Source organism: Nicotiana tomentosiformis, chromosome 3 (assembly GCF_000390325.3).
Source record: "Nicotiana tomentosiformis chromosome 3, ASM39032v3, whole genome shotgun sequence".
Lineage (NCBI taxonomy): Eukaryota > Viridiplantae > Streptophyta > Magnoliopsida > Solanales > Solanaceae > Nicotiana > Nicotiana tomentosiformis.
Window position 1 is genome coordinate 103,630,136 of NC_090814.1, and position 27,265 is coordinate 103,657,400.

The window sequence follows — 27,265 nt, forward strand, 5'->3', positions numbered from 1 at the left end:
CAAATGCTAAAAAAATTAATTTTTGGCTAATGCGGATTTAGTGTTTGGGAACTCACGTATTTTCTTAAATTTAACCTTAACTAATATATTTGTGGTTATTTTAATGAAGCATAGTAGACCTTGTAAGTTTTTAATTAGTCAGTAATTTTATTTGCCAAAATATTCAATCATCTTATTTAATGGGATCTTCTTTATCACGACTTCATGCTCATTACGTTATCCATCGTGTTGCCAAACCAACTGAAGTTATGGTTGTTTGGAGTGCAAGAGGATGATAATATACTATTTACTACATGTAAATAAAGAAGAAATAAACTTTGTACATGTTATTTCGGTTGTGACTTAATTTTCCTAAGTTGATCTCATGTCTAGTGTTTTCTTTAATCAAAAAACTGTCACCTATTGCTTCATAAAGTTAAGACCATCTGCCGTTCTGTTCAGTAAGTCATCATACAAAGTTACAAATCAATCAATACACTTACCTCCATCTATTTACCTCTAAAAATGTGACAAAAAGTGGTTCTAATACATCATGGGGCATTCACTTGATATTCCGACAGAGTAGTCATATGACTACTTTTCCTCTCCGGCTAGAACGTGACCTAGTTATGTGACTAACTAGGTGATGTGAAGTTGAAGGGAAAAAAAAACAGTAGTAAAAATTTATCCACACTCAATATTGATGGCAAATCAATATATGCATAATATGTATTTGAAAATAATTTTTTATCATGCAACTAATATAAATTTTTACCTCGTCAAATTACTCAACGATGATAAGTTAATATGATTTGGTACAAATAAGTACGGGTAAATATTTACCCAAGTTCCCTGGTCCAATTGAGCTTTTCCCCCTATGTGAAAGCATATATTGCTTCTTTGCTTTCTTTCTTTCCTTTTTTTTTTTTTTAAATAAGATAATTTTTCGTAATGAAAAACTGTCTCGCTGTAGAAATATCAATTGCTTTACAATATAAGGGCAAGATATATAGTTCCTTGGAAACTAAACAAAGGTTGGGGACATTTTCTGCCGGACAAGTTTCACGTATTACTTCCAAATCAGCTCACCACTAATGTCAATCTTTGATCCCTTTCCACTTAATTTTGGAAAGAAGAGACCAAAGTAGCCAACTAACGAGGTAATTAGTAGTCACAAAGTAAGTTTCAAATCTCAATGCCGTATACCAAATAGATGAATTAACATTATCCCATTCTCAAGTTTCCTTAAACCATAAATGAATTACCATTATCCCATTCTCAAGTTCCTTCAACCACGAAAGATTTAAAAGAAACTAGACTTACAGAAGTAATACACTAGGTCATATTAGTGAAAAGAAGTTACTACAAAATCTGCCCCAAAAAAAAAAATCCCAGGCAACTTGAGCCATAAATTTTCACCCCAAAATAGAAGATGAAACAAAGCAGTAATCTATATCTATCTAATGCTTTCAAAAATTGAGATCCTCATTACAGCTAATCCCACAGTGGTGATAGAAAGGAGATCCAGTTTACCACCTGTTCTTGGGCGGTTTGACTTTATAAATTCGCACTATCCAATTAGAAGTCGTGTACGCCTCTTCCAAGTATTCAAGCTTGATGTCCTTGTTCCCTATTTCAACTCCCCTAGCTCTATCATATCTGGACCATAAAGAGACATAGGAAAGACATCAGTAAATCACTTCAAAGGATTCCAATAATGTCTGTAGATCTACAATTCATCACTTAAGCCACAACACTTCCAACACCGATTTGCCAAGTATTAAAACACATGCATCGTTTCTGGAAACCAATTAAATTCCAAAAATGCCTCGATAGCTATTCTCAATTGCAAAATCATTTTTTTTTGTCATTTGCATATACACGCATATGAAAGCGTCTAAAATGTTTCCGAGCTTCAATGATACTCATTTTGATAACCAAGAAATCCCCGAGGACCAGGTGGCACAAGACTCAAATCGGTGGATAATGGGTCCGCCCCTCTATCACTCTCCAATTAAATATTAGGCTTTTGTCTGTGGTAGGGTTCGAACTTGTGATGTATGTCAAACCCACATATCACACGATGTGCTCTTACAACTGATTTTTCAAACACAATTTTTCTAAGAAAACTATTTTTTTTAAAATACCAAATCTATATCTGACAAAACAAAACCTACAAAAGACATAAGAATCTCACTGAAAACAGCAAATTTATAAATTCATGTTAACCCCTGTCAAAAGTTTTCCGTGCCTTCAGCAAAGGAGCCAAGAATTGGATCTCACAAAGGGGAAAATAAGTATTCAAGCAGCTTAAGTTGGGTCTATCACAATGTGAGAGGCTCGAAAGCCAGGCAGCTTAATTTGTCCCCCCCCCCCCCCCCCCCCAAAACCCCAAAATTTACTTTATGTGCGTCTTTTCTCATCCCCCACCCTACTGCTTGTTCCAAAAGCAGGAAAAGGGGGGCCAAATGAGAATTAGAGGGTGTTTGGATTGGCTTTTAAGCTGGTCAAATCAGCTTTTAAACTCTTTTCAGTCAAAAAGTGCTTAAAATAAGTTAAAAACTGCTTAAAACAAGCCAAAAGCAATAGACTAATGAAGGGACTAAAATATCCATCACAAAACCAGTAAGTGTAATGATGCTTCTAATAATCACGAGGAATACTGAGGCTAGTAACTTACCCAGGAGGCTTGCCATATTCTGTAGTCAGCTCCCCAAAGCGATAATAAGATAGCTTGTACCTAATCATGAAACATCAGTTGTATAAAATCACTCTATGCATGCAAGACAAAAGAAGAGATTTGATAGTATAGAGGCATGAACAATGACCCAAAAAAACTGAACAAAAAAAACTTCAGAACCAAAATACTTTTAAAAGTTTCCAATAAAATGTGGTAAGCTGTCCTGACAGGACAAAAATACTGTTGGACAAGGAAGAACCAACATGCACAATGAGTCATGAGATTAAAGGGAACTCACATTAGACAGTTCAACATCTTAGGGGCAGCACCTTTATCAACACGATACTCGCCATTAACAAGGTAATCTGGTTCTTTGATGACAGGAAAAACTCCACCACCTATTCTCACCATCCACAAGAATCTAGCATGAAAAGGATGAGTGCAACCAAATTAGAATGAAGTCACAAGATACAACCAACATTAAGAAAGAAAACGAGGATAGATGAAATCAGCATATTCAGATACGTGAATATTTGATAAGACATTTTATATGCTTACACAGGATAAAAAAGAAATGTGAAAAGAATCTCATGTAAGCCTTATATTAACAGGGAATAGTATTTTTAGGATTAATTAAAGAAAATAAGATGCAACGTGAGGAGAAAATTAGCAACCGTGCTTTTTAAATCAATAAACTCCTTACTTGTTTATGTCATCCGATGAATACCCAGTTACACCTCCAAACACAACCAATACATAATCCACATCCAGTGATCTCATTATCTCATATGCTTCATCCTCATAAGATGACATCGCTCGTCCAACTGTAGCTATATGTGTGTTGTTCCAGGTATTATTATCTACAATGACAGTCCTGTTTCCCATGGCAGTGATCTGATAACCATAATCCCACCAAGACATCACCTTAGCATCCGAAGGAGTGTTCTGCCTCAGCCAAAAATATGCTTCACGGTAGTCATCGAAGATAACCCTATTCCCATGGGCACCCCTTGCAGCTAGGACAATGGAGGGGGATGAGTATGCCTCTGACGTCACCCAGGTACAATGGATTGCATATCTAGTCAGTAAATAGAAAGCACCAACAAGCAATGCAATTGCTCCATTTCTTTGGTAGGGCAAAGATTGATCAAGCGCACCCTGTTTTAGACACAATCATTTACAAAGCAAGTTACCTATTGGCTACAGTGGGAAAATAGTTCCAGAACACAATTGTGGTGAAATATGCCATAACTACAGAACCTCTTTTATAAGCAACACCAAGTTGGCGAATTGTTTTACAATATCACTTCATTTCGAAAGAATAATAAGGAATTGATAAGTTGAATCATACACTAAAAACAGTTAATTGCACGCACAAACATTAAATGACATTTCCCTTCACCACTCATTTACTAATACCAAGGATAAAGAATACTTTGGCAAATATATAATTCTACTTTTTAATTCATTTTCCATAACCTTTTTAGTATAAGCAATTCAACATAGAGTATACAAATTTTGAATTCCAGCCTCACCCCATCTTCCATACCAATCAGCAGTTAGTTCACACACTGAACACTTTTCAGGGAAAAAAGCAAGGAGAATCGTCACACCAAGAATAACCGAATCAGCCCCGACAATGAGGACCAATAACGGTAATATGGCTCGCTTCTAGGGTAAAAAAGAAAAAGATAACTTTGTCAAAGAGTTGGTATGCGTAACACGTGGAGTAAAACTTTTTTACACTTAGTTGCTCCACATTATTGGATCAGACAATAGCCCAAACCCTAAGAGGGATTTGCACAGAAGCAGACAACAGCAGAGCTAAAGTAGGTCAAAATCAAAATAACTGGCTAATGTTTACTAAAATTTATGAAATTTACTCCTCACTAGTCACTAGATATCAATTTAGTTGCTTGCACATATTAAAACCTCCTGGAACATACACACATCATGCAAGGAAGTTAAATTACTAGACATTGTCTGTCATACCATTTTAGAGAATTTAAGTTAAGAGATTAATCCCCCAAAAAAAAAGAGAAAGAAAGAAAGTGACTAATATTTCTGTGAAGGCAGCTTGTTTCAAACTTGAAGTTGAAGCAAAAACATCAAAACTTAGCAGTTGTGCTTGTTAAATGACTCCAAATACAACAGATATCTTCGTTTCTCTATTTGTTTGTTGGATCACTTTAAAAGTGGTCAAACTATACGACATCATTTTCCAATCAAGTTGTGCTTGTTAAATGACTCCTAAACTATTTAACACACCAAAGTTTCCATTCCTGATTAATTTAACTAGCTGCTTGTTAAGAAGATATAGGCTCATCGCGTAACTTGAAGTACAACGAAAAATTACAAATAAATCATATTTCGTCATGCTACCTTTGAGGAAGTCTTTGCACTAGTTGTTCCTATACCGGAGCCACCTTGAGTAGGTTTAGTTTTTGTCCTCACCAACTGACTTAAATTCTTGATAGTTGCTGAGACAGCAATAGCACTGATGAGGCATACTGCAGGTGTGGCAACAAGAATCAATCGAACCATGACTCCAGCGAAGTACATGCTGGTGAGACCGTACATCACGATAAATATAGTAGCATCTGACAGTCGTTTGAAGCAGAAATACAGACCCGCAGGGAAAAGGATTAGCAATATATGGAAATCAAACATGAAAGATGACCATGCGGTTGGCTGATGCTCAGAAACAGAAGCAATAATGGGAATGTGGTCTTTCGCGTAAGTTGGATCCAGAAGTGAGTAAAACCGACCAGTCCATGGAGAGATATAACCGGAAGCAGTGCCAACTCCAAGAGCAATGGCACCCACACTTATAGCACAAGTCAATGTTATCCTTAAGAAAGCTTGAAACAACTTCTGATCATTCAGTAGATGCTTTACCCAATCCAAGAAATAAAACACCTGCAAGAAGATTAACACTTGGTATTTAAAACCAGCTGTACCCTTTCTCACACAGCATCAGCAAAATGCTAACAGCAATTATCAGTCATGAGCGAAGAAAAAAAACAGAACAGGTTGAAGAAGCTAAAATGTCCTGCGAGACAAGTGTCTATCCTCCAGATTAGATTCTTATTCTTATGAAGAAAAAATTAAACAATGGACAGAGGAAAAAAAAACTACAAGCTGAGGAGAAGAAATTCTCCCGAAGGAGTTAAATAAAACAATACGAACTCCCGTCAAGGACCCCAGAAAACCTTAGGAGTTGTATCCTTAAAAGCGCATAAAGCTACTGACTACATAGGAAAACATGAATGACTACTTTGCAATGATATTAAACCATATAAAAGAAACATGATTCACTTATATTTATCTGTTTCCATCGGAATAGCAGAAGGGACATAAAGAATACCTGCATCAAGAAAAACACTCCCATTGCTGCCATATGTTCTCCGGACTGTACATGCTGAAAACCCACAAAACGAATTTGCATGGCTAGCAACATTCCTAAAATGTACATGCAGTTGTAAGCAACATATAGCCTCATTGAATATCTCCCAGTAACCAAGAGTACCAGCACATACAGTGGGATTAGATTAATGATAAAGATATAACCACCCCAAGCTGAAACCATGTAGAAGTACCCAAAAGCTGAGGCCAGAGACCAAGCAAGTGAACCTCCTTTCACTGCCTTAACGAATAAATAGAAAGTAAGCAACAGAGCAAATATTGCAACCGCTTCATTGTCATATGATCCAGCCACCGACCTTGAGATGTAACCAGGGCAGATAGCAATCAATGCTGCAGCCACAAGCCCGGCACCCGAATCCCATAACTCTTTCCCAAAGAAGTAAGCAACAAGGGTTGTGTTGGAAGCAAAGAACGGCGCTGTGAGCACACAAACCTCACGAATATGGACAGCAAACCTGGGAAAGAATGTCATATTTTTAGCTCACAAAGAAGACGGTGGAATTTTTTTCTTTATCTTCACAAACTTAAACAAAAATCTCCAGATTTTCAAAACAACTACTACTACTACGCCACAGTCCCAAACAAGTCGGGGTCGCCCATATGTTTACTCACTGAACACGTTACTCCATTTAAACTCATCTCATGCCAATATTACACAAATACAAATAAAAAGTATTAGAAGTTCTGTATATTCTCTAAACATATAAACTCTGACACAAAAGTAGTATACTCAAAATTTGGCTAATTTAGCAAAGATCGCCATTTGCACTCTCAATTTGAAACTTAAAGGTAAGTAATCTTTAATTATGATTAAACTTTGCTCTCTATGTCTCATTCTCAATAAAATAATTTGTCTCTCAGTGACTCATCATTCAATTTTACGTTTCCTAAATTTATCTAAATAGTTTTTGGCCCATATATAATTATCCGTAATCCTCACACAGTGCTTCCTCTTTCACATTTTTCTTAAAGAATTACACCGATAAGTCCTCACATTAAAGTTCGCTTTTGGTAATAAAATGCAGAATATTAACAAAAAGCGATACCTGAGGAATCTCAGTATCCAGTAGATGAAGGCAGCAGTGACCATAAGGCCTGGGTAAAGCGTACCACCAATGATACGTCCAAGTGGATACCAACTCTCCGAGTCAAACCAGTTCCAGAACTCGTAAAAACCTTTCTGAGTCAAGTACAAAGTCGTTCTGTAATTGAAATAGGGATCAAATTCGTGGATCATGCTCTCGTATCTTAGCACACTGAATAGCCGAGTGATAAATGCCAAAATGTAGACGAGGCATAGGATCGAAATCCGAATCAGTAGCTCCTGTTGCTTCGTTTTCAGCTTTAGCGATTTGAGTGAGAACAGTGACTGTGGTGATGAGAGCAGATCCGTTGCTTTCTCCATTTTCGCTACCATTTCTGATTAGATCTACTGCTGAATTGAACTGAAATTGAAAAGACTCAGATTTTTTTTATTCTAAATGATCTAGATTTGGGTTGATTTTTACTCCATTTAAGAGTTTTTTTGGGTTATGAAGCGCAAACCCTACTGAAACGTTACTCGTACTACTGTATGAATCATTGAGGGATCCGCAGATCAAGTATCGAGTCTGAGGAATCGACAACGTTGGGAAAAAAATGACATAAAGAGGACTTTTACGAGGTATTTAGTCAATGGGCTTATATTGAGCTTAATCTTCTCTTTAGGCCCAATTGCCATTTCCAAAAGGGATTTTGGCACGGTGTGACAACTATCCACATAATTAGCAGAAAAAAAGCCATAGTTATAAATATTGGCACAAAGTAACCAATAAACGTATATCACAACAGCAACAACAACAACAATAACAAACCAGTATAATCCCACTAGTGGGTCTGGAGAGGGTAGTGTGTACGCAAACCTTACCCCTACCCTGGGGTAGAGAGGTTGTTTCCAATAGACCATCGGCTCCCTCCCTCCAAGAACTCTCAACTTTGCTCCTAGGGTGACTCGAACTCACAACCTCTTAGTTGAAAGTGGAGGGTGCTACTACTGGAGCAACTCACTCTTGTCAAAACAACAATAATGTGTATATCATAACTTTTTTTTCTTCTTTGCGTATATAAACATGTATATTAAAATTTTATTTTCCTTCTTAGTATATCCAAAATATGAAACTATATTATAGTTATTTAAAAATTAATTTTTGCCTCTATATCAATGTATATCACGATAAAAATAATTGTATTTTTTATATATCGCAGTGTATAATACGTCGAATATGTGTATACCAAAATGTATATCCTAAGTTTACTTTTCTTCAACATGTATATAAATTTTTTATGTATTTATATCAAAATTTTACTTACTCCCATAGTTATATTTATTAATTTTAATCTAGAACTTGCTCTACAACTATTATATTATCACGACCCAAAATTTTTCTCCGTAGGATATCGTGACGACACCCAGTCTCTAAGACTAGGTCACCCTATCAACATGCAGAATAATTAAAATAATCATAAATACTATTAAAATTCAACAACTTAGTACATATAGAATTTTTCCAAAACCCGACGAAAATACAAGTCACAAGCTCTAAGAATTTATTCTAAATATCTCTATACATCATAATGTAATAAAGATAAGGGAAACAACATAATAAAGATATAGGGGGACTCTGAGGTCTGCGGACGCTAGTAGATATACCTTGAAATCTCTGCGTACTGCTAGCTCACTGATACATAGTCTGGTAGGAAGTACTTGGATCTGTACAAAATGATGTGCAGAAGCGTAGCATGAGTACACCACATCGGTACCCAGTAAGTGACAAGCCTAACCTCGGTAGAATAGTGACGAGGTCAAGTCAGGGCCCAACAGGAAATAAATAATAAGGAACATGGCAAAAGATTTAACAATGCATAATAATAATAATAATAATAATAATAATAATAATAATAAAAGATATCTAATGGTGTTTTGGTAGTGAGGTGATGTGTTTATGCCCGTATCAAAGTTTAGAGGAAAGAGTATTGTATTTTCTGATTGTCTTATGCTAGTGGAGTGGGTTGATGGTTTTTTTTAGGTGGAAAAATTATATGTTTAATTAAAAGTATGTCCACTAAGAAGACCAGTTATTTGGTTTTTTATTAAATTGCACATTCTAGGTTGCTAATGTTGAAAAAGTTGTATGTTTACGCATGTTTTTCTTATTCCTTGTCTTTTTCCCTTTTTATCAATCCATATCTCAATATTTTAAAGTACTTGTGTAAAGTAAAGCAGCCATAACATAGTATAATGGTGTTGTGGTCACCTTTGAATATTGCTAACTATATTTTAAGGAATCTTTTTTTTTTATTTGGTGATGTAGAGTGATATGTAATCTTTAGTCAGTGGAAGATGAATTTACATATTAAGGGAAACAAAACAAACAAAGACAAGCACACAAAGTGACATATATCAACAGGGTCACTCCCGAGGTAATATCAACAGGGTCACTCCCGAGGTACCGCCTCGTAGTCCCAAATCATAAATAATTTCACAATCTTTCCTTATATCACCGAGAGAGCCTTCACATTTAGTTTTAAAAATTATTTTTCCCGAAATAGCATCCCGCGTTTTAACCCACCTTATCACACCGCATGACTTGTAGCAGTTCCCCTACTAGCTACGCGTATCAAACCCACCTTATCTCACCGCATGCATTTTAATACCCAGACTTTATACCACCAAATGCGTATCAATATCACAATTCGCACCTCAAGTGCCCAAATATTTCGACATGCCAAATAAATCAACAATAACAATATTTTCCACAATAAGGAGCTCACAGCTCAATCACAATGTATACAAAAATCTCAACAAAATATTCGGGAGTGAACAACTCAACAGAATAATATTTAATAATTTAACACTTTTATTTCAATATAATTTACGAATTTTATATTTAAATACCAATTTCAATAATCGATATTCCATAATTTAACAACTCAACTAAGGAATTCAACCTTCAAATAATGAGCACAAAATAAAAGGGAACAAAACTTCAACTAAACAAGTAAATCAATTACCAGAAAAAGTTAAGGCAAGTAGGACAAATGAAAATAGAATACCGATGATGAATATAACATGATAGAACACTTTAATTAATATGTGACAGAGATCTACACAATTTAAAGCTAGAATTTTTCACATTTAGCCCCTATGCACACTCGTCACCTCGCGTACGCGGCTTTCAATACATCACAATTATCATAACAATACCAATCCTAAGGGAAATTCTCCCTCCCCCTCCCCCTCCCCTCCCCCCCCCCCCCCCACAAGGTTAGACAAGTCACTTACCTCGACTTACGTTAATTCAATCTAATAGTAGGCTTTTTCCTCGATTATCCAACTCCTAGTGGCTCGAATATTTTGCAGCAACACTTCAATATCAGATTAATGAGAAGACTAAGAACAACTTGACCAGAAATAGATCTTTACAGCAGAAATTGGATCGAAACCTTGACCAAATAGAACCTCGAACCAGAGGAATTTTGAGATACAAATAAAGGCTCAAGGTTATCACGTGATGTTGTCTCGGTGGTTTTGATACAGGTTGAGTGATGGATTTAGATATTAAGGTGACACAATTTGAGTTAGGACGATGGACTATGGATTTGAAGATGAGGCGTGAAATTGAAAGAAGAGATGTCCGAAAGATTTGTGTTCTCTTCCTCCGTCCTCTATCTCTCTACTCTCTGATTTTTTATTTTTGTGAAAATGACGTGAGGTCACAAATTATGTTAAAGGAAAAAGTAAAAAATAAGTACATATTAAAATAGTAAAAGACTAAATTTAAGAGAAAAGCAAGATATTACGTGCTAATTGCTTATACAGCGTACATCTAAATTAGAATAAAACTAACACTAAATAACAATATTATAACTAAAAGAAATATCCAAGCACTAAAAAGGTATAAGGTTTCGGAGAGGGTCATATGTGGTACCTTTTATGCCAAAAGAAATGACGCCAAAACATCAAATAAGAGCGTGGTACAATCCAAACCCATCTGAAACTTACCCGAGCCCTCGGGGCTCCAAACCAAATATCCACACAAGTTATGTAACCACAATATAGCATAGAAAAAATATAATTTAGGGGATCGAGGTTAAAATATTAGTAACGACTAGCCGGGTCGTTACATATATCAATAATTTATTTTCCTTCTTTGGTAAATAACAAAATTGAAGTAAGTTTATTCAGAAAAAGTAAATCAATTAAACAAGTAAATCAATTACCAGAAAAAGTTAAGGCAAGTAGGACAAATGAAAATAGAATACCGATGATGAATATAACATGATAGAACACTTTAATTAATATGTGACAGAGATCTACACAATTTAAAGCTAGAATTTTTCACATTTAGCCCCTATGCACACTCGTCACCTCGCGTACGCGGCTTTCAATACATCACAATTATCATAACAATACCAATCCTAAGGGAAATTCTCCCTCCCCCTCCCCCTCCCCTCCCCCCCCCCCCCCCCACAAGGTTAGACAAGTCACTTACCTCGACTTACGTTAATTCAATCTAATAGTAGGCTTTTTCCTCGATTATCCAACTCCTAGTGGCTCGAATATTTTGCAGCAACACTTCAATATCAGATTAATGAGAACACTTCAAGCTCGAAGGTTTCGGAGAGGGTCATATGTGGTACCTTTTATGCCAAAAGAAATGACGCCAAAACATCAAATAAGAGCGTGGTACAATCCAAACCCATCTGAAACTTACCCGAGCCCTCGGGGCTCCAAACCAAATATCCACACAAGTTATGTAACCACAATATAGCATAGAAAAAATATAATTTAGGGGATCGAGGTTAAAATATTAGTAACGACTAGCCGGGTCGTTACATATATCAATAATTTATTTTCCTTCTTTGGTAAATAACAAAATTGAAGTAAGTTTATTCAGAATGAATTTTCCTTCTTAAAATAAATTGGAAGATTTGATTCCGATTTAACATTATATCTCCAAACCTAACAATGTATATCACGATATACAATATAGTATACACATGGGTATACATGATGATATACATAGATGTACACCACCTCAAATACATATTTTGTCTTTTTACTATAAAAAAGAATAGAGAAGAAGAAAAACACCTCAAATACATATATTATCTTTTTTACTATAAAAAAATAATAGCGAAAAAGAAAAAAATCGAAATCGCCAAAGAGACACGAAACAGATCGAACTCTACAATTGCTAATTGTCGTTGCCATCATTGTCATAGCAATCTGCCAAAGAAAATCGAAATTTGTCATTGCTAACTGCCGTTGCCATCATCATCATAACCACTTTTAGAGCTTTCTCCTATTTGTATAGATGGGAATATGACAGGGAGAGAGGGAGGGAGAGTGAGAGGGAGAATAAATAGAAAAATATATTCAACCATTATAACTTCTCAAACATTATCAAAGAACATATGCCCTTCCAAAACTAGATTGAAGAGAAAAAATTGATAGATTGAAAAAAAGAAGAAAAAAAATTGAAGAAGAAAATTGTAGAAGAAATAAAAAATTAGGGTTATTTAGGATTTGGCTATATAATGCCAATTTTTTTGGGTTACCTTTGTTAAACCTAATATAAGGCTAAAATATTGTCAATTCTCTTAATGTGTTGTCATACCATGCCATTATCCCTTTCGAAAAAATGATATTGTATAGACGCTTTCAAAATAGTAGCCGGAAGAATGTATATATATATATATATATATATATATATATATATATATATATATATATATATATATATATATATATATATATACTTTTTCTATTGTCGAATGTAAATAGTTTCTAGCGCGGGCAAAAAGTGATAATACCTTATTTCCGAAACAAGAAAGATCCAAGCCAAGCTTGTCGAAATTGTAAAATTTTCATGTGGCGCCCAGTTTTGCGCCATCGTTTGAATATGTACTCACTTTTTAAAAAAAGTTTAACTGATACCTAATTTTTTAGTAACTTCAAATACATACATTTTTCTCCAGTTCTTCACTGCTTTCTTCTTCTTCTTCTTCTTCTTTAGGGTTCGTTCTTCTTCTTAGTTGCAAAATGGGTTTGTTAATTTTGTTTTTGTTTTAACAATATGATGATTGATATTTGTTCTTTATGATATTTGAAAGTTGTGTTTTAAATTTGAGCTCATCTGGAGTAGATTTGGGTGTTGAACCATGTGTTGGATTGTTAAAATTCAAAGAACAAGTCTATATTTTAGAACTACAGATTTTGAATATGAAGTAGTATTGAAAAATTGAACTACTTAAGATTTCAGATTTTGAATCTGAAGTGGTATTGAAAAATTGAATTACTTAAGATTTGAATTATGAGGTTGCAATAAAAAGATAGAAGAATTTCAGATACGAAATCTGAAGTTCTTTGAAGATCTTGAACTACTTAAGATCTGAATTTCTGAAGTTGCAGTTGAAAGATAGGAGAACTTCAGATTTGATTTATAAAGTTGCATTGAAGAGATTGACTACTTTAGATCCGAGTAGGTACACTTTGTAAAATTTTGTACAATGGGGATATAAATTTAATGGTGACCCAAAAATAGGTATATATGCAAATGCGCCCATCGAAATTTGAGGTGGAAATGACAATGATAGCCATTTGTAGCACCTCTATTTTAAAATAAATTAATTTTTAAAAATATTTAAAATTTATTCAATTTCGACAAACTTTAGATTGAACCTTCTGTTGTAATTGCTTCTTATTCAGATCTTTGGGTGAAGTTGAGCTTTGCCAAAGCTTAACCTCATACTCAATAGTCTGAGGTTTGAAAAGTTAAAACTCAAATTCTCACCTTCTGGTCTGAGTAGAAATGGCGTGGGATAGCCACTTTTTAATATGTTATTTAATTTTTATCCGGTATTTTTAATGCTGAGTAAAAATAGCCACTACTTTATTAAATTTAATAGGAAAAGATATTTTTACCCTTTTTTTCATGAGTGTTGTGTAAATATTAAGGACACGATGTCCTTAACATTTACACTGCACACATGAAGTTAAGGACGCTATGTCCTTAACATTTACACTGCACACATGAAGTTAAGGACGTCATGTCCTTAACATTTACACTGTACATATGAAGTTAAGTACACGATATCCTAAAGTTTAACAACTGAGTGTAAATACAGGACACTTTGTCCTTAATATTTACACAATATTCATGAAGTTAAGAACACCATATTCTTAATATTTACACAATACTCATAAAGTTAAGGACAATATGTCCTTAACATTTACACTGTACACTTGAAGTTAAGGACACCATGTCATTAACATTTACACTGCATATATGAAGTTAAGGACATAAGGTCCTAAAGTTTAGCAACAAAAGGTGCAAATACAAGTTAATGAATGTATCCGTGATGAGATGGATGCAGTATAACTGATATGACGTTATAAATGTCCTTAGCATTTACAATGCACACATGAAGTTAAGGACTTCATGTCCTTAATATTTACACCGCACATATGAAGTTAAGGACATGATGCCCTAAAGTTTAACAACGAAAGGTGCAAATACAAGACACTTTGTCCTTAATATTTACACATCATTCATGAAATTAAGGACACTATGTCCTTAATATTTACACAGGACCCATGTCTAGCACATGAGTATTTTTGTCCGGGCGGATAAAAATTTATTAAGCACTGACTAAAGAGTAAATATATTTTAAACAGTGGCTAACTGTGCACTTCCCCCATGGTCTGAAGCTGGATTCTATCAAAGCCTATTTTCGCTAGAGGCGGCAAGGCCGACTCTAATGTTATAAGAGATAAGGCCTATGCCTTAGGCTCCCAAATTTGGGGGGTCCCATTTTTAAAAAATAATAGGTTTATAAGTGTTTAAAAAATAATATTTAATACTTTTAATACAAAAGTAGAGTTTTTAATATAAAAGAAAGAAAGATCTTTATATATATAAAAATAAAGTAATAATTTGACTTACTTAAAAATGGGTAGATGAATAGTTTTCCAACATTCCAATTTTTTAGTTTTTACTCCTTCATTAGAGAACGTGTAAAATTTTTACTCCCCCTTTCTTAATTTGTTCAAGTCAATCTTTCTTTTTACCAATCTCTTCATATTTCAAATACATATTTTTTGTCTTTCTCTTTATTATTCTTACTCATATTCTTTCTCCAAGATTTTATTAGTTTAAGAGTTCAACAATACTTTTAAACTTTCAATAGTTTTATACTTCTATTGCTTTATAATATCTTATCTAAAATCAACAATATCTGAAGAAAGACTAAATGAGTTGTCTATAATATCGATTGAAAAAGAATTATTAGAAAAAGTTGATTATAAAAAAGATCATTAACAACTTTATATCTCAAAAAGGCAGAGGATTAGATTTCAGATAACAACATATCTTATAACTTCATTTTAAAAATTTAGGCCTCGTATTAAATTTTGGCCTTAGGCCCCCGCATGTGCTTGAGCCGCCCCTGAGAGGCGGAGCCAGGATTTTAAGTTTGTGGGTTCGAGATTCTAATCCTATTAAGTTATTGGGTTCTACATTAATAAATTGTACATATTGAATGAATTTTTTCGGACAAATACAAGATTTTAATCAAAATTATTGGGTTCCGCCGAACCCGCATCGGACACTCTTGCTTCGCCCCTTATTTTCGCATAGCACAACATCAGACCAAAAAGTTTGAATTTGGAAACCTCAGGCTCACGATTTTTAACTGTACACATCTAAGGAAGCTAAATTTTAAAAACATGGTAAATTTTGAACATTCTTTAAATGGGGGTCCTAAAAATGACAATTTGTGCACTCCAACCGTAGAAATTTGTCATCTGTAGACTGCAGCACCAAATTTCCAAACTCCAACTAGTAGTATATGAGGCGGTGTGGTGGGTTTGTCCAATATTCTTGTTGCAGGTAGTGTATGCCCAACTGGTCTTAAATCTTTTTTGATAATTCAAATTCATTACATTGCGTACTACACCAAAGGCACCTTCTTCACAAAGGCTTATTAATGTATCTCATACTCGGACGCACTAGAACTTTGTATGTAGATGTCTAATGTAAGGGCATGAACGGACATGGAAAAATGACATTGTATAACCACTCTAAAAACAATAGCTGAAAAAATGCATATTATATATACAAAAATTATACAAATTTTATACACTTTTCCAGCTACCAAATGTAAATAGCTTCTGTCGGGGACTAAAAGTGAAAAAAGCCCAAGGAACTTCAAAACTCAATGATGGACCAATGTTCTGATCGGAGCAGTAATAATCATTTTCACCTATACTGAAATAGTAGAACAGAAGTATCCAACGTAGTATCTCCAATTAAAAGAAAAAACTTCAAATAAAAACCGAAGTAATAAAGTAATGGAGTATTTTGTTCTATTTTTTGTCATTACAATTTACAAGTGTGAAATGCTGAATGTGCTTTATGAACATGCAAATTGTGTTAGACATGTATCCAAAGATTTTCTTTCCAGAAGTACTTTCTACACTGTAATTTCGGAGGTCATCACACAACTTCTGCAGATTAGGGACCAGACGATTGGCTTTTGACAAAGAGAACTACCTCATCTTTTCCCGTCTTTGAAGTCAAGGCGGGATAGTCAGGAAAGTCTGCCAGAAAATACTGGAGCAGTGTAATTTATAACAATTCCAAAAGTTCAACAACAGATAAAGTAGAAACGAACAAGCTGATGTTTGCTCAAATTCTCTTAACAAGTACATACACCGTAACACAATCAAAATGGGCATGGATACTGCCAACAAATTTCATCGGACCACTTTAAGAACAGATTTTGCACTCATAGTCTAATTACCTGGCCACTGCCTACAATAGATTAGCCACTCCCTTCAGCAATTAAACAATATTAGACGAAAACAAAAAACTAAAAAAGAATACAGCTACTAATGCTGCCAGAAATTGCCTGTCAAAATTGACAAGGATAAAATAAAAGGGCATTATTTTAAAGAAGAAGGTAAATGAAACAGAACAAAGCACTACCTCCTTGAACTGCAGTCAATGTCAGCTAGAAAATCTCATATACAGGTAACTGTGGTTTATATACTGAGAGTTCTACTCTCACTATGCTAGAAGTCATGACTCTGTTAGAATATCTCCTTCACTAAACCTCCAAGAACCATCATCTTGCCTCTTCAGAACATAACGAATCTTGTAAGTGCTGCAAGATGATCACCAAGGAACTTTTAGTTGTTTTATATGAAAACAAACACAGCTCTGTTGTGGGACTAGAAGGAGATTGGAACTCTTAATTCATGGAGAAATAATTTGAGGAGATGCTGTCAAATAACCCGCTAGAAGATGCTATAGTAGAAGTGCTACATCTAACATGCAACTGAAGTGATCAACAAATCCTCAAGTTAGTGATCAGATTTGCATGGAAAGTTGAATGCCCAATCTCACACTCCATAAAGCGCTCGATAAATTATATGTGAAAAGAAAAAATCAATTAAGCACCTGAAACATTTAGATAATACTTACACAATATGTGGTTTATTTCTTTAGTGATATTATAATGTGTTGCTCTAAAAGTATGATCAATTATCTCAACTGAGACACGTGTAATGCAATTTCAGACTTCAAATTACAACTTAACACCAAGTTAGTCCTTGTCTTCTTTCACTAGACATGCTTAACCTTCAACTCCTTAGAGATGAGCCAAACTAGTCCTTAGACTAACAGAACAACCACATGGAATAGAAATCTAAAACCTCAATGCTTCCCGCAACCTTGACTGAAATTGACCCCTGTCCACATCCTACGTCAGTACCATCTTGTCATTATTTAATTTTAACTAGTCTTAGAGTGTGCGCTTTGCGCGCGTACCTTGTCTCAATAAGTATTAAATTTTTTTAAAAAGTCATATAAATATTATTTTAAGAATTATGTTTGAAACTTTGAGTTATATAATAAAGTTAAAAGAAGAAAGCGTAAAATCATGAAAATGATGATTAATGTCAATCCTATTTAATTAACTCAATAAAGAAAGAAGCTCTACCCCATGGAAGTCCTTAAAATCTTAAATGTTTGTTCTACTAAAAATAAATTATTAATTATAATTACGATTTTTATTTAACATGAACGTCACTTATGAAGGATAAAAGTTGATCAACATTTCATGTTAATATTTAATATTTTTATGATATATTGTGTCAATATATATAGATAGATTAGACTCGTCTATCGAAAAGTTTTTAGTGCGAACATTAATCCTTAAATCACATTCCATCAAATTTTGGTGAAATTTAATTAGCTGGATTCAAAATTTTAAATATTACATAAAATTTTAAATGTTAATATAATTTATTAACATAGAATTATTTGTTGAGGGAATAGTTTGTTTTTTTGAATATGTCGACCAACTTCAACATTGTGACAACTAACTTCATATAAATTACTCTACAAAGTTTTAGATTGTAAGGTACCTTAAATATTTTATTTTTAGTTAGGTTTATTTCCAAAACTTTATATTTACCTTATACTTTCAGATTATTTATTTTCAAAATTAACATATAAAACATAACTATGTAGGTAATTTTCAAAATTAATTCTTCGAAACTACACTAATTGATACTTCCAAATCTAAAATCCTCGTTGTTTTCAATCAATACTTTTTTTTTGGCTTTGTTTGTACTTTTAAACTTTATAAATGTTATGTCTACCTAACGTGAGAGGGTTCATATTTTTGGAGTTAAAGAATAGTTATTTTATCCAATTCAAATAAGGAATGTATTTATAAATATCTTAAAATTTATTTGATTTTAAATTCCTAAATATTAGGAATTTATACGTAGTTCAAATAAGGAAAGACTTAATAGTTAAAATTTTATTTATTTTAAAATCCTAAATATTAGGGAATAGTTAAATGACGATATTGTCTAGTGTAAAATTACTTTTTAAAGGGTAAAAAAGGCAAACGATATTTCGCTAAGGGCCTTCGTGCTTTTAATATATTAAAGATGAAGTAAGGTTGTCACTAATTCTTCTAAAGCCCCCCGTCCACTCACCACCACCATACGCACAATGAACAAACTTTGGGCATCAGAATTTAAGTTGAACAGAACATTAACAGCTCGACCAGCATTATTTATCCCCAGCCCCCTTCATTGCTATTATGCACATACTTCCTCAAACATTGCACCCTACCCACCAACTCTCCCCCATATCTTACAGCTTGCACCAACTTCTCAAATTAACCACCTCCTCTAGGAAAATATCCTGTGTGCCACCAAGTGAGAGGATGACAACGCAAGGATTTGTGAAGGGTATGGGTTACACGGATATGAGAGTATAAGCGAAAAAGAGCAACATAAGGCTGGAAGAATAAAGAGTTAAATGTTGAGCACAAACAAACTAAAATCAGAATTTTCCAAGATCTTAGGGACAGTAAATGAATAATCTCACTTGTTTAATCATGTCTCAGTTGTCAAAAGAACATCTTTTTTCCTGGCACTCAAAAAAGTCAAGTCTCTAATTAGAGACTCAGAATATCTAGTGGACATAAAGATAATAAGAACATTAGGCACCTAACGTATTCACTTCTCGGTCTTCCCTTTTTCCTTTTCTTTTGGGTTTCGTCCTTTTTTTTGGGGGGTGATGGGGGGTGGGATGGGTCGGGAGTGTATGAGCAGGCGTGTCATATCAGAATCCAAAAAGAAAGAAAACATAGTCAAAACGATGTACTCAAGCAATTTTTCAACAATATCTAATTACCTGTAATAATTTGGGTTCTTAAGCTGTGATTCATCCACAAGTTCAGCTGCTTCCTCCAGGACAGCCTCTATTTCTGCCATCTCCTGACCAGTCCCATCAGTCAAAATCTCTGCTCGTAAAACTGACAGTTGAAGCAAAACAAATCTCCAGAAACACGACGTAGTTTTTGCCGCTTCAGACAAGCCTTGCCACTGTTAATACAAATAGAAAGAACAGAAATCAGCAGTAGGCACTTGAGTGGGGAAAAGCATTGGTTTAAGTTTTTGGCGTTCTGTGGAATCAATGAGGTCCAACCTTGCTCCAGAATCACAACATATTAAAGAGGACTTACTTCACTAGTTCATCGTAACAACTTTGTAGATGCATAAATTAAACTGTTCACTGAATTTCACATACCAGTTTTAACCAGTTTAGCCCAGCTATCTCAATATGAGCTGAGCTGATAAGAGAATCTTGTTTGACAATCTGAAAATTAATGTTTTAATTTTTTTAAGGTCCAATCTTTGGCATAGCGCCATAACGTAAAAGTGAACATGTACTCTTTATCGCATGCAAATGGTTACACATATATGTTAGGGAAATAATTGATGACGAACACCACAATTTCTAGGAATATCAACAGGCACATCACGTGTTAATAACCAATGCAGCTAACCTGAACAAGCATTGGTTCATCAAGAACATCAAAGAGACCATCAATATTATGGTCAGGTCCTAGTGCTTCTGCCTTAATGGTTTGCCATTTCTTAACAAGGGTCTCAGCTTCTTCTATAGGCATTGGCGTCTTGTAAGCTGCTGTTGTGGAAGGTGATAAACCAGCAGCATCGAAAGAATTTTGCAGACCAGAAGCTTGTGGGTGCCGCCCTATCTGCCTTATGAACTTTGGAAACATCTTCCTCAACTTACCAATGATGCCACTTCTCTTATTACTTGCACGCCTATAACTAGGATCTTGAGGAAAATCCATTGTCCAGGAATGGGAGCTTGTCATCCTCGGTGAGTTTGGCCACCACGCAGATCCATTTTTCATTCTCCACAACTGTGTGTTCATTAGCCTGAGGGAAACAAATATGACGCATCCAACTGACACCACAAATATTATCTTCTCAACTATGCCATTCAGGCCCAACCAAATTTCCCAAACCTTACGTCCAGCACCCAAATTTCTTTTCAGCTGAACAGATGGCATCCCAGCAGCATTACCCACATTGACCTTGTCCACGGTTAAATGAGCTTGTAAATTATGTGGAGCTAACTGCTGTACAGCTGACCCGAGATGTCGTGAAGTATCACCATATGAAAGTGGTTCATCTAAAGCTCTCTGGTCCCGTGGAATAGCAGGTGCAATTGTTCTATGACTAATATGAGATGTGGTATGCAAACCTCTTCTGTTTTCGCTGCTCGCAAAAGGTCGTTTTTCACCGCGAAAGAAATTTACCTGCTGCAAAGCTTTAGGGTTAGTTTAGTTCTCTACAATAAGGTACTTTTCTGATCAAATTTTTCATAACAAGACTCACTAGTGACGGAGAACAATCCCGCGTATCCGGGAACAAGCCAAGCACAGCATCCTTCACCCAGGTTTCCTGGAAATCCACAAGTTGTTCTGATGAGAAACTTTTGACTTCAGCTCAACTCAACAAAAGCATTATTCCCAGTTAGAAATGTCATCCTTAGATAAAAGAATGAGGATTAAGCTTTCAAGGACTAGCAGAAGAAAGAACAATAAAGAAAGGGATCAAAATAGGTAAAAGAATATATAAATATATATAACACCCAGAGTTTCACCAAAATTTAGAAATAGATCAAATCAAGGTCAAATGAAAGATGATCCATTTAACATGACTTGCACTTAATCAGTAGCTGTTGTTAGGATATCCTAGGTTCGTTTACATAAAGGTGGACTCTGCGAAATAGCAACAAAATGTGGACAACAACTCAGCAAATATAAATTGGTGCTAAGGAGTTGGGGGCTTGGATAACTGCATTACATTCTAAAAGAGAAAGAAGTTATGAGACACCGAGAAAGATAAAATGAAATTTGCAGAAGCAAACACCAGCCTTTATGAACCACATACAGCTTCAGAGTCTGATTAATAGCATGTAAAGCATTACATACCAGCGATTTTGATACAGTAGAAGCATCTTTTTCTTTGACTGATGCTAATTTACGTGAAACTGGATCTGAATTCAGCTCAAGCTGACGAAGCTTTTCAGTTGCTGCAGCCTCATCACCCTGTATTAACAGAATTTACTTTATCCATAAACAATCAACAGAGAGGATATACATAGCCAATGAAAAAGGAAATTACAGATTTACCTGCCCAAGAAGGAACAACAAGAAGGCTTCCTCAAATTTCAAATCAACTCCTTCTGAAGCAATCAAACACTCACAAATTATTTTGGATTTGTTAATCTGCAATAACCAATTGAAATTTTTTGTCAACATGTAACTGCATTCGGCGTCCTAACATTTCCAGGTAAAGTTGATGAGATTCAACCTTAAATTTTAACGAAGTGAAAGTACTTTATAGCACTCAGGAAGTGAAAATCAAAGCACAAAAAACAGACCAACATCGTAATTACCAGGTCAATCTGCTTGCTGGAAAATCCTAGTGCAATATGAGCTAATAAAACCATGTAGAAACAGTTGAAATCAATTACAACTCTTTGGTTTTGTGACTCAATGGACTTTTTGTTCTTCCTTGTGAGAGCTAAATTGTGCCATTGAAGGAGTTCAACAATCTCCGAAGCCATCAGCTTGTTGAGTGCTTGATTCAAGAAGCATTGCCAATCCTGAACTTGGCAGGAAGCTTCTACATCAAGGCCCTGTCTGAGCAATTCGCGTAATGCTGCAATGGCCCCTAACCTCCGTTCCGCATTTTCAGGTGTACGTGGCATGCCTAATAACTCCAAGGTACAGGCAGGGGCAAGTTCTTCCAAAGATTCTTCTATCTAAGGGAAAGGTTAAACATATATTAATTAGAAGCAAGAAATAATAAATCACAAAGTATTTGCACTAAATGTTGCAGAGACTAAAACCAGTTAAAAATCTCCAATTATAGCCATAACATCTTAGCTACTCACTTATATAGAGAAGAACAATCCAGATCTAACTCATGCTAAAATTTTAAGTTCTTTGTGTTTTTAGACTATTACAATCACTTTCAGAATGATCATAAGGTAATGAATGTATCCGTGAGGAGATGGATGCAGTATAACTGATACAAACTTACATAGCACAGTGGTTTCTCATCTCGTTCGACTTCTAAACTACGCCACTTACATGTAAAATGACAAATGAGATGAAAAATAAACATAATTTATAGCCTTCGCAAAATAAACTCTTGATATAAGACAATAGAACTAAAACGAGACTAACCTGAGATAACAATGTCATCTTCCCTAGAGAAACTTTGCTCCTTAGAAGACACTGGGCACGAGCAAGAGCTTCAAACCCTTGTGAAATTTTGTTCTTCTCAAATCCAACTTTTGCAATGGCACACTTCAAGAAAGGACATATAATAAGAAACCCAAGCATAACAAAACTGCCAAGTAAAAGGAAGCACAGAGTTATGACGACGTATTTTCTCTATTTGCCTAACCTCAGCAAGTGCCATGGACAAAAGTATATCATGAACATAAGGCTTAGAGTCTGGATGTTGAAGAGCTTTTTGCCCAATATTTAGCACAAGCTTCTCTTCCCCGACCTGAATGAATATTGTTAATATGTTTAATAATAATTTTGCACCAAACTTGCAAAGAAAGTAAGCTGCTAGTTCAATCTACGAAAGTATTATAAATCTGATAGAGCAGGGTATGATGTAGTATGCACACTGAGAAAAAGCTAAACAGAAAAGAAAAGGGAAAGGCACTGGTTCATGGATACAATTTTTTTTTTTTTTTTTGGGATAAAGTTCATGGTTACAAACCTAATTTGGTTGGTAACTTCATCTGCCCTGCTCAGTTCTTATATGTCTTAATAATACATTACCTAATGATTCTATTTACTTTGCAACTTTTCCAAGAAATGCAATAACATATTGTATACTACCTCTTGAAGAAGACAAAGAGCGCTAGGTAACCAAGCCCATGATATTCTAAGAGAAGACCTTGGTGGAACCTTTTCTTTTATACTTCCAGCATATTCTGGCTCAAACAACAGCTTATCCCTTACATCCACTAAAAGATTCTGAAAACAAGTAGCCAAGCATGAGAATAAAGACAAGCTTTAGAAGATAGTAGAATATGTCGAGTTTCGGCTACTACCTGGCGGGAAACAACAGCATCCATGGTATAACCATCTTCGATCTCCGCATTCTTCAGATGCATTACCGCCTTGACAATTTCATCCTTCTCAGCTCGATCTGAGATACCGAGGATCTGCAAATTTACCAGATACGTCGGATCATTTCTTGGGGGTGGGGGGAACTCACTTCCTCCCCTTACCTCCCGCTTTAGTAGTTAGTACCACTTTCTCTCCCAAATCAACTTTGCTAGACTTAGAACACAACAAGATATTCCCACTTGAAAGCACTTACCCAGTAAAGAATGGCAAGGAAAAAGGAAATAGGTTATCTTTATTTAAAATGAATCACCAAGAAGGTACAAAAAGGACCCATGCTCCTTTCACTAACACAAGGAGTTTTTTTTTTTCAACCACAAGGAGTTCATGAAGTCACAGAATGTCCATATCATTTACATAATTCATCTTATATTTGTATTGAGTACAGCCTCGATTTTTTCCTTCACAAGACTTTGAAATCTTTCAAAGCACTGTTCTTGCCTGCATATTTATGGGAGGTATGGAATGGGAATAGCTAATAGTAAAACACTCTTGCTCTATCCGGTTATTCTTGTCTATGCTGACTCTGCAATAGCCAAACTAGACTTTGGTCAAACCCCTTCTTCAATACATTTATGCAGTATTTGGATATTATAAGCAACTAAGGGCTACAAGGCCACTGGGTTTAAAATGTTAAACAAAAGCAAATTACATCACTATTTCTAACTCATAATTAGAATTCAGGATGAAAAGCTTGGGTTCACCAATATTAGTGATACAAGGAAAGTAAAGTGGTTTGAAGTTAACTACTAAAGAATGTGGAACACAACTTCCTGACGGGCAAGTTGAAGCCATGGCTTGGACAACAACAACTATCGTCGGTTCCAAACTAGTTAGGGTCAAGGATATGAATCCTCTATATCATTAAGGTTTATTTGGTCATGTTTCACTCCTCTACTCAAGACAAATTAGCTTCTGAATATCTCATACTTGTCCTATACTAATACACAAATCCTTAAGTAAACAAAAGATACTCCTAACAATCACCTAACCTACTTTATCTAAAACAATCACCGGACATGTATAAAAGTATCAACAACTTCTAAACCTTAAACCCCACTAATTTGTATCACTTACATGGATCATTTACTTAGATTATCTTTCGTTCTTTGCTAAGTCCATACAGAATTTGAGAAATTATCTTTACATTGAGACAACTTTACCTCCACCAAATTTTAGGCTTATATGCTCCTCTTTAGATACCATCAACCATCATATTGTCAACCTACGAACCGGTGCATTTTGGAGGTCTATATAAGGTATGACCAGATAATCTCAAGCGATCTTCTCTTATTTTATTCTCTATGTATGTAACTTGCATCTTCCTACGGATACATTCATTTCAAAGCTTGTCTAACTTTGTATGACACCACGTGCATCTTAACAATCGTATTTCTACCACACTAATCTTGTGAATATGTTGGACCCTAGAGGACCAAGATTCATTCTCATATAACATTGTTGAGTGTGCGACCATCCTACAGTACTGACCATCACATTGCTAGGTATCTTCCAATCGCATAGCAATACTTAATTTCAGCCATCCTATTTTAGTTTATGTAATCAAGTTGCGAGACAACTCATTCGAATTTGCACTCAAGTATTCACCAAGCAACTTGCCAAATGTGAATAGAAAAAATTCAAGACATTGTTTTTTTATACAAACACAGGTTTATATATTGTGCTCTACTCCATCAATGAGATATCCATATTGTTTCTCTGAGATGGAAGTAATTGAACATTATCTAGTTTGCACCTGGTATCTCCTGTCAATTAGTATTTATATGACACATATGAAGTATAGCTTCCATTTGTTCCTAACTATGCAATTTGCCTAGTATCTCGGCTTATGCTTTTTTCTTCGGGACTCTTGAATACGATACGAGTGGAGCACATTAATTCATCACAATATCATTTAATAGCATATAAAAAAAAAATGAAGCAGACAAGTCAAAGTCATTTTGCTATAAATAAAGCAACTAAAGGAGGCACCTGGTAACAAGTGACTGGGATTTCGATTGACGGAGCTGTTGGAGTCTGAGCATTAGCATTACTCCTGTCCACCGGGCTGTTTTCCAGAATGCGAGTATCAATGGCATACAATTTCCACCGACGAATAACTCTCTTCCTGGAACCGTACCGGCTAACCGTAACCCTAGCTCTGAATTTCCCCCATTTCTTATCGCTTTTGCTTCTGATTGGCACATCTACAGCAGCATTGTACAAACACACTTTGTCTAGGTCATTCTCAATGTAGCAAAAGTGAAGTGCACTTGGCACTTGATGAAATACTGCCGTCATATATACTATATATTGTTCTGTTCAATTCTTGCTCATCGGTAAAATCAACACTATAACAACTTCGACATTTTCACTTAGATACATTACAGTGAATGTTTTCTTTGTTCTGCAGTTCAGCTTGCTGAGATGCAAATTGAGTTATATACCTTGCAGTATTTGGAATAAAGGAATCTCTCGAATACCGTTGCTTTAGTGCTTTTTCCCTTTTTGTGATTAACGCGTGAAGATTTGGTATAAGAAGATGAAAAGGGAAAATAAATTATTAATGGAAAAAACTTCTGACACTGGTGTTTATCTGATTCCAAGTTTGGAACCATCTTAAAAAAATTGGCCCAATTGGAAAGGGAGAATGGCACAAATTGGATTCTTTGGTATCATTATTAATTTTTTTATCCGGTAAAAAAAGTCTTTAAAAAGTCATAATTTTGGAAAAAAAAAAAGTAGTCTTGCAAATTGCAATAGCCAGAATTTATGTTGATCACTAGGATTTATATATTGCAATTGCAAAAAAAATTCATAGAGTGATTATCAAAATTTGTAAAAGTTTGGCAATCGTCAAAAAATTTCAAAATTTGTCACAAAATATGGCAAGCAACTTTTCATATGGGAAAATTGTGGCAGTATGCTTCACAATTTCATCTAGGACTATAATATATTGCCAACAGGGTTATTTTATTAGAATTTTCTAATTGGGGAATATAAACGATGGTTCTAAAAAAACTCATCTAGCCTATTTTTGAGTCAGGCTTTCAACGAAGAAATTTTATCGGGTGTCCT

At 35.0% G+C, this 27,265-nt stretch overlaps 2 protein-coding genes across 6 annotated transcripts; both read right to left on the reverse strand.

Moving 5' to 3' along the window:
- Positions 1 to 1,219: 1,219 nt before the first annotated feature.
- On the reverse strand, positions 1,220 to 7,649 carry LOC104120438 (dolichyl-diphosphooligosaccharide--protein glycosyltransferase subunit STT3B). Its single transcript, XM_009632200.4, has 7 exons — positions 7,132 to 7,649; positions 6,027 to 6,540; positions 5,042 to 5,578; positions 3,363 to 3,817; positions 2,958 to 3,080; positions 2,660 to 2,719; positions 1,220 to 1,638 (listed from the first exon to the last, which is right to left on the reverse strand). The coding sequence occupies exons 1-7, from the start codon at positions 7,500 to 7,502 to the stop codon at positions 1,509 to 1,511; spliced, it is 2,190 nt and encodes a 729-aa protein (XP_009630495.1). The 5' UTR covers positions 7,503 to 7,649; the 3' UTR covers positions 1,220 to 1,508.
- Positions 7,650 to 16,359: 8,710 nt separating this feature from the next.
- LOC104087758 (plastid division protein CDP1, chloroplastic) lies at positions 16,360 to 26,818 on the reverse strand. 5 transcript variants are annotated; one of them, XR_684369.4, is made up of 13 exons: positions 26,180 to 26,818; positions 24,112 to 24,225; positions 23,897 to 24,034; positions 23,448 to 23,552; positions 23,225 to 23,347; positions 22,429 to 22,797; positions 22,163 to 22,258; positions 21,962 to 22,078; positions 21,363 to 21,428; positions 20,501 to 21,286; positions 19,846 to 20,036; positions 17,116 to 17,293; positions 16,360 to 16,727 (listed from the first exon to the last, which is right to left on the reverse strand). XR_684369.4 is itself a non-coding variant. In XM_009592319.4 (12 exons), exons 1-12 carry the CDS (start codon positions 26,486 to 26,488, stop codon positions 17,209 to 17,211), a joined length of 2,496 nt encoding a protein of 831 aa, XP_009590614.1. In that variant the 5' UTR covers positions 26,489 to 26,818; the 3' UTR covers positions 16,791 to 17,208. The 5 variants fall into 5 exon arrangements, 2 of the variants coding, with proteins under 2 accessions (XP_009590614.1, XP_009590613.1); XR_684371.4 differs by having other exon boundaries at positions 16,360 to 16,740; XR_684370.4 differs by lacking the exon at positions 16,360 to 16,727 and adding an exon at positions 16,791 to 16,941.
- Between the last annotated feature and the right edge of the window lie 447 nt (positions 26,819 to 27,265).

Bases quoted from the DNA above. Each gene is read 5' to 3' on its own strand.
- LOC104120438 (XM_009632200.4), bottom strand. From the start codon at position 7,502: ATGGTAGCGAAAATGGAGAAAGCAACGGATCTGCTCTCATCACCACAG. The intron at 6,541-7,131 runs GTATCGCTTTTT...ATTCTTTCCCAG, and splicing joins TGGATACTGAGATTCCTCAG to GTTTGCTGTCCATATTCGTG. The intron at 3,081-3,362 runs GTAAGGAGTTTA...TTTTCATGCTAG, and splicing joins TCATCGGATGACATAAACAA to ATTCTTGTGGATGGTGAGAA.
- LOC104087758 (XM_009592318.4), bottom strand. From the start codon at position 26,488: ATGACGGCAGTATTTCATCAAGTGCCAAGTGCACTTCACTTTTGCTAC. The intron at 24,226-26,179 runs GTGCCTCCTTTA...GTAAATTTGCAG, and splicing joins TCCCAGTCACTTGTTACCAG to ATCCTCGGTATCTCAGATCG. The intron at 21,429-21,961 runs GTATGTAATGCT...GTGGATTTCCAG, and splicing joins CTACTGTATCAAAATCGCTG to GAAACCTGGGTGAAGGATGC.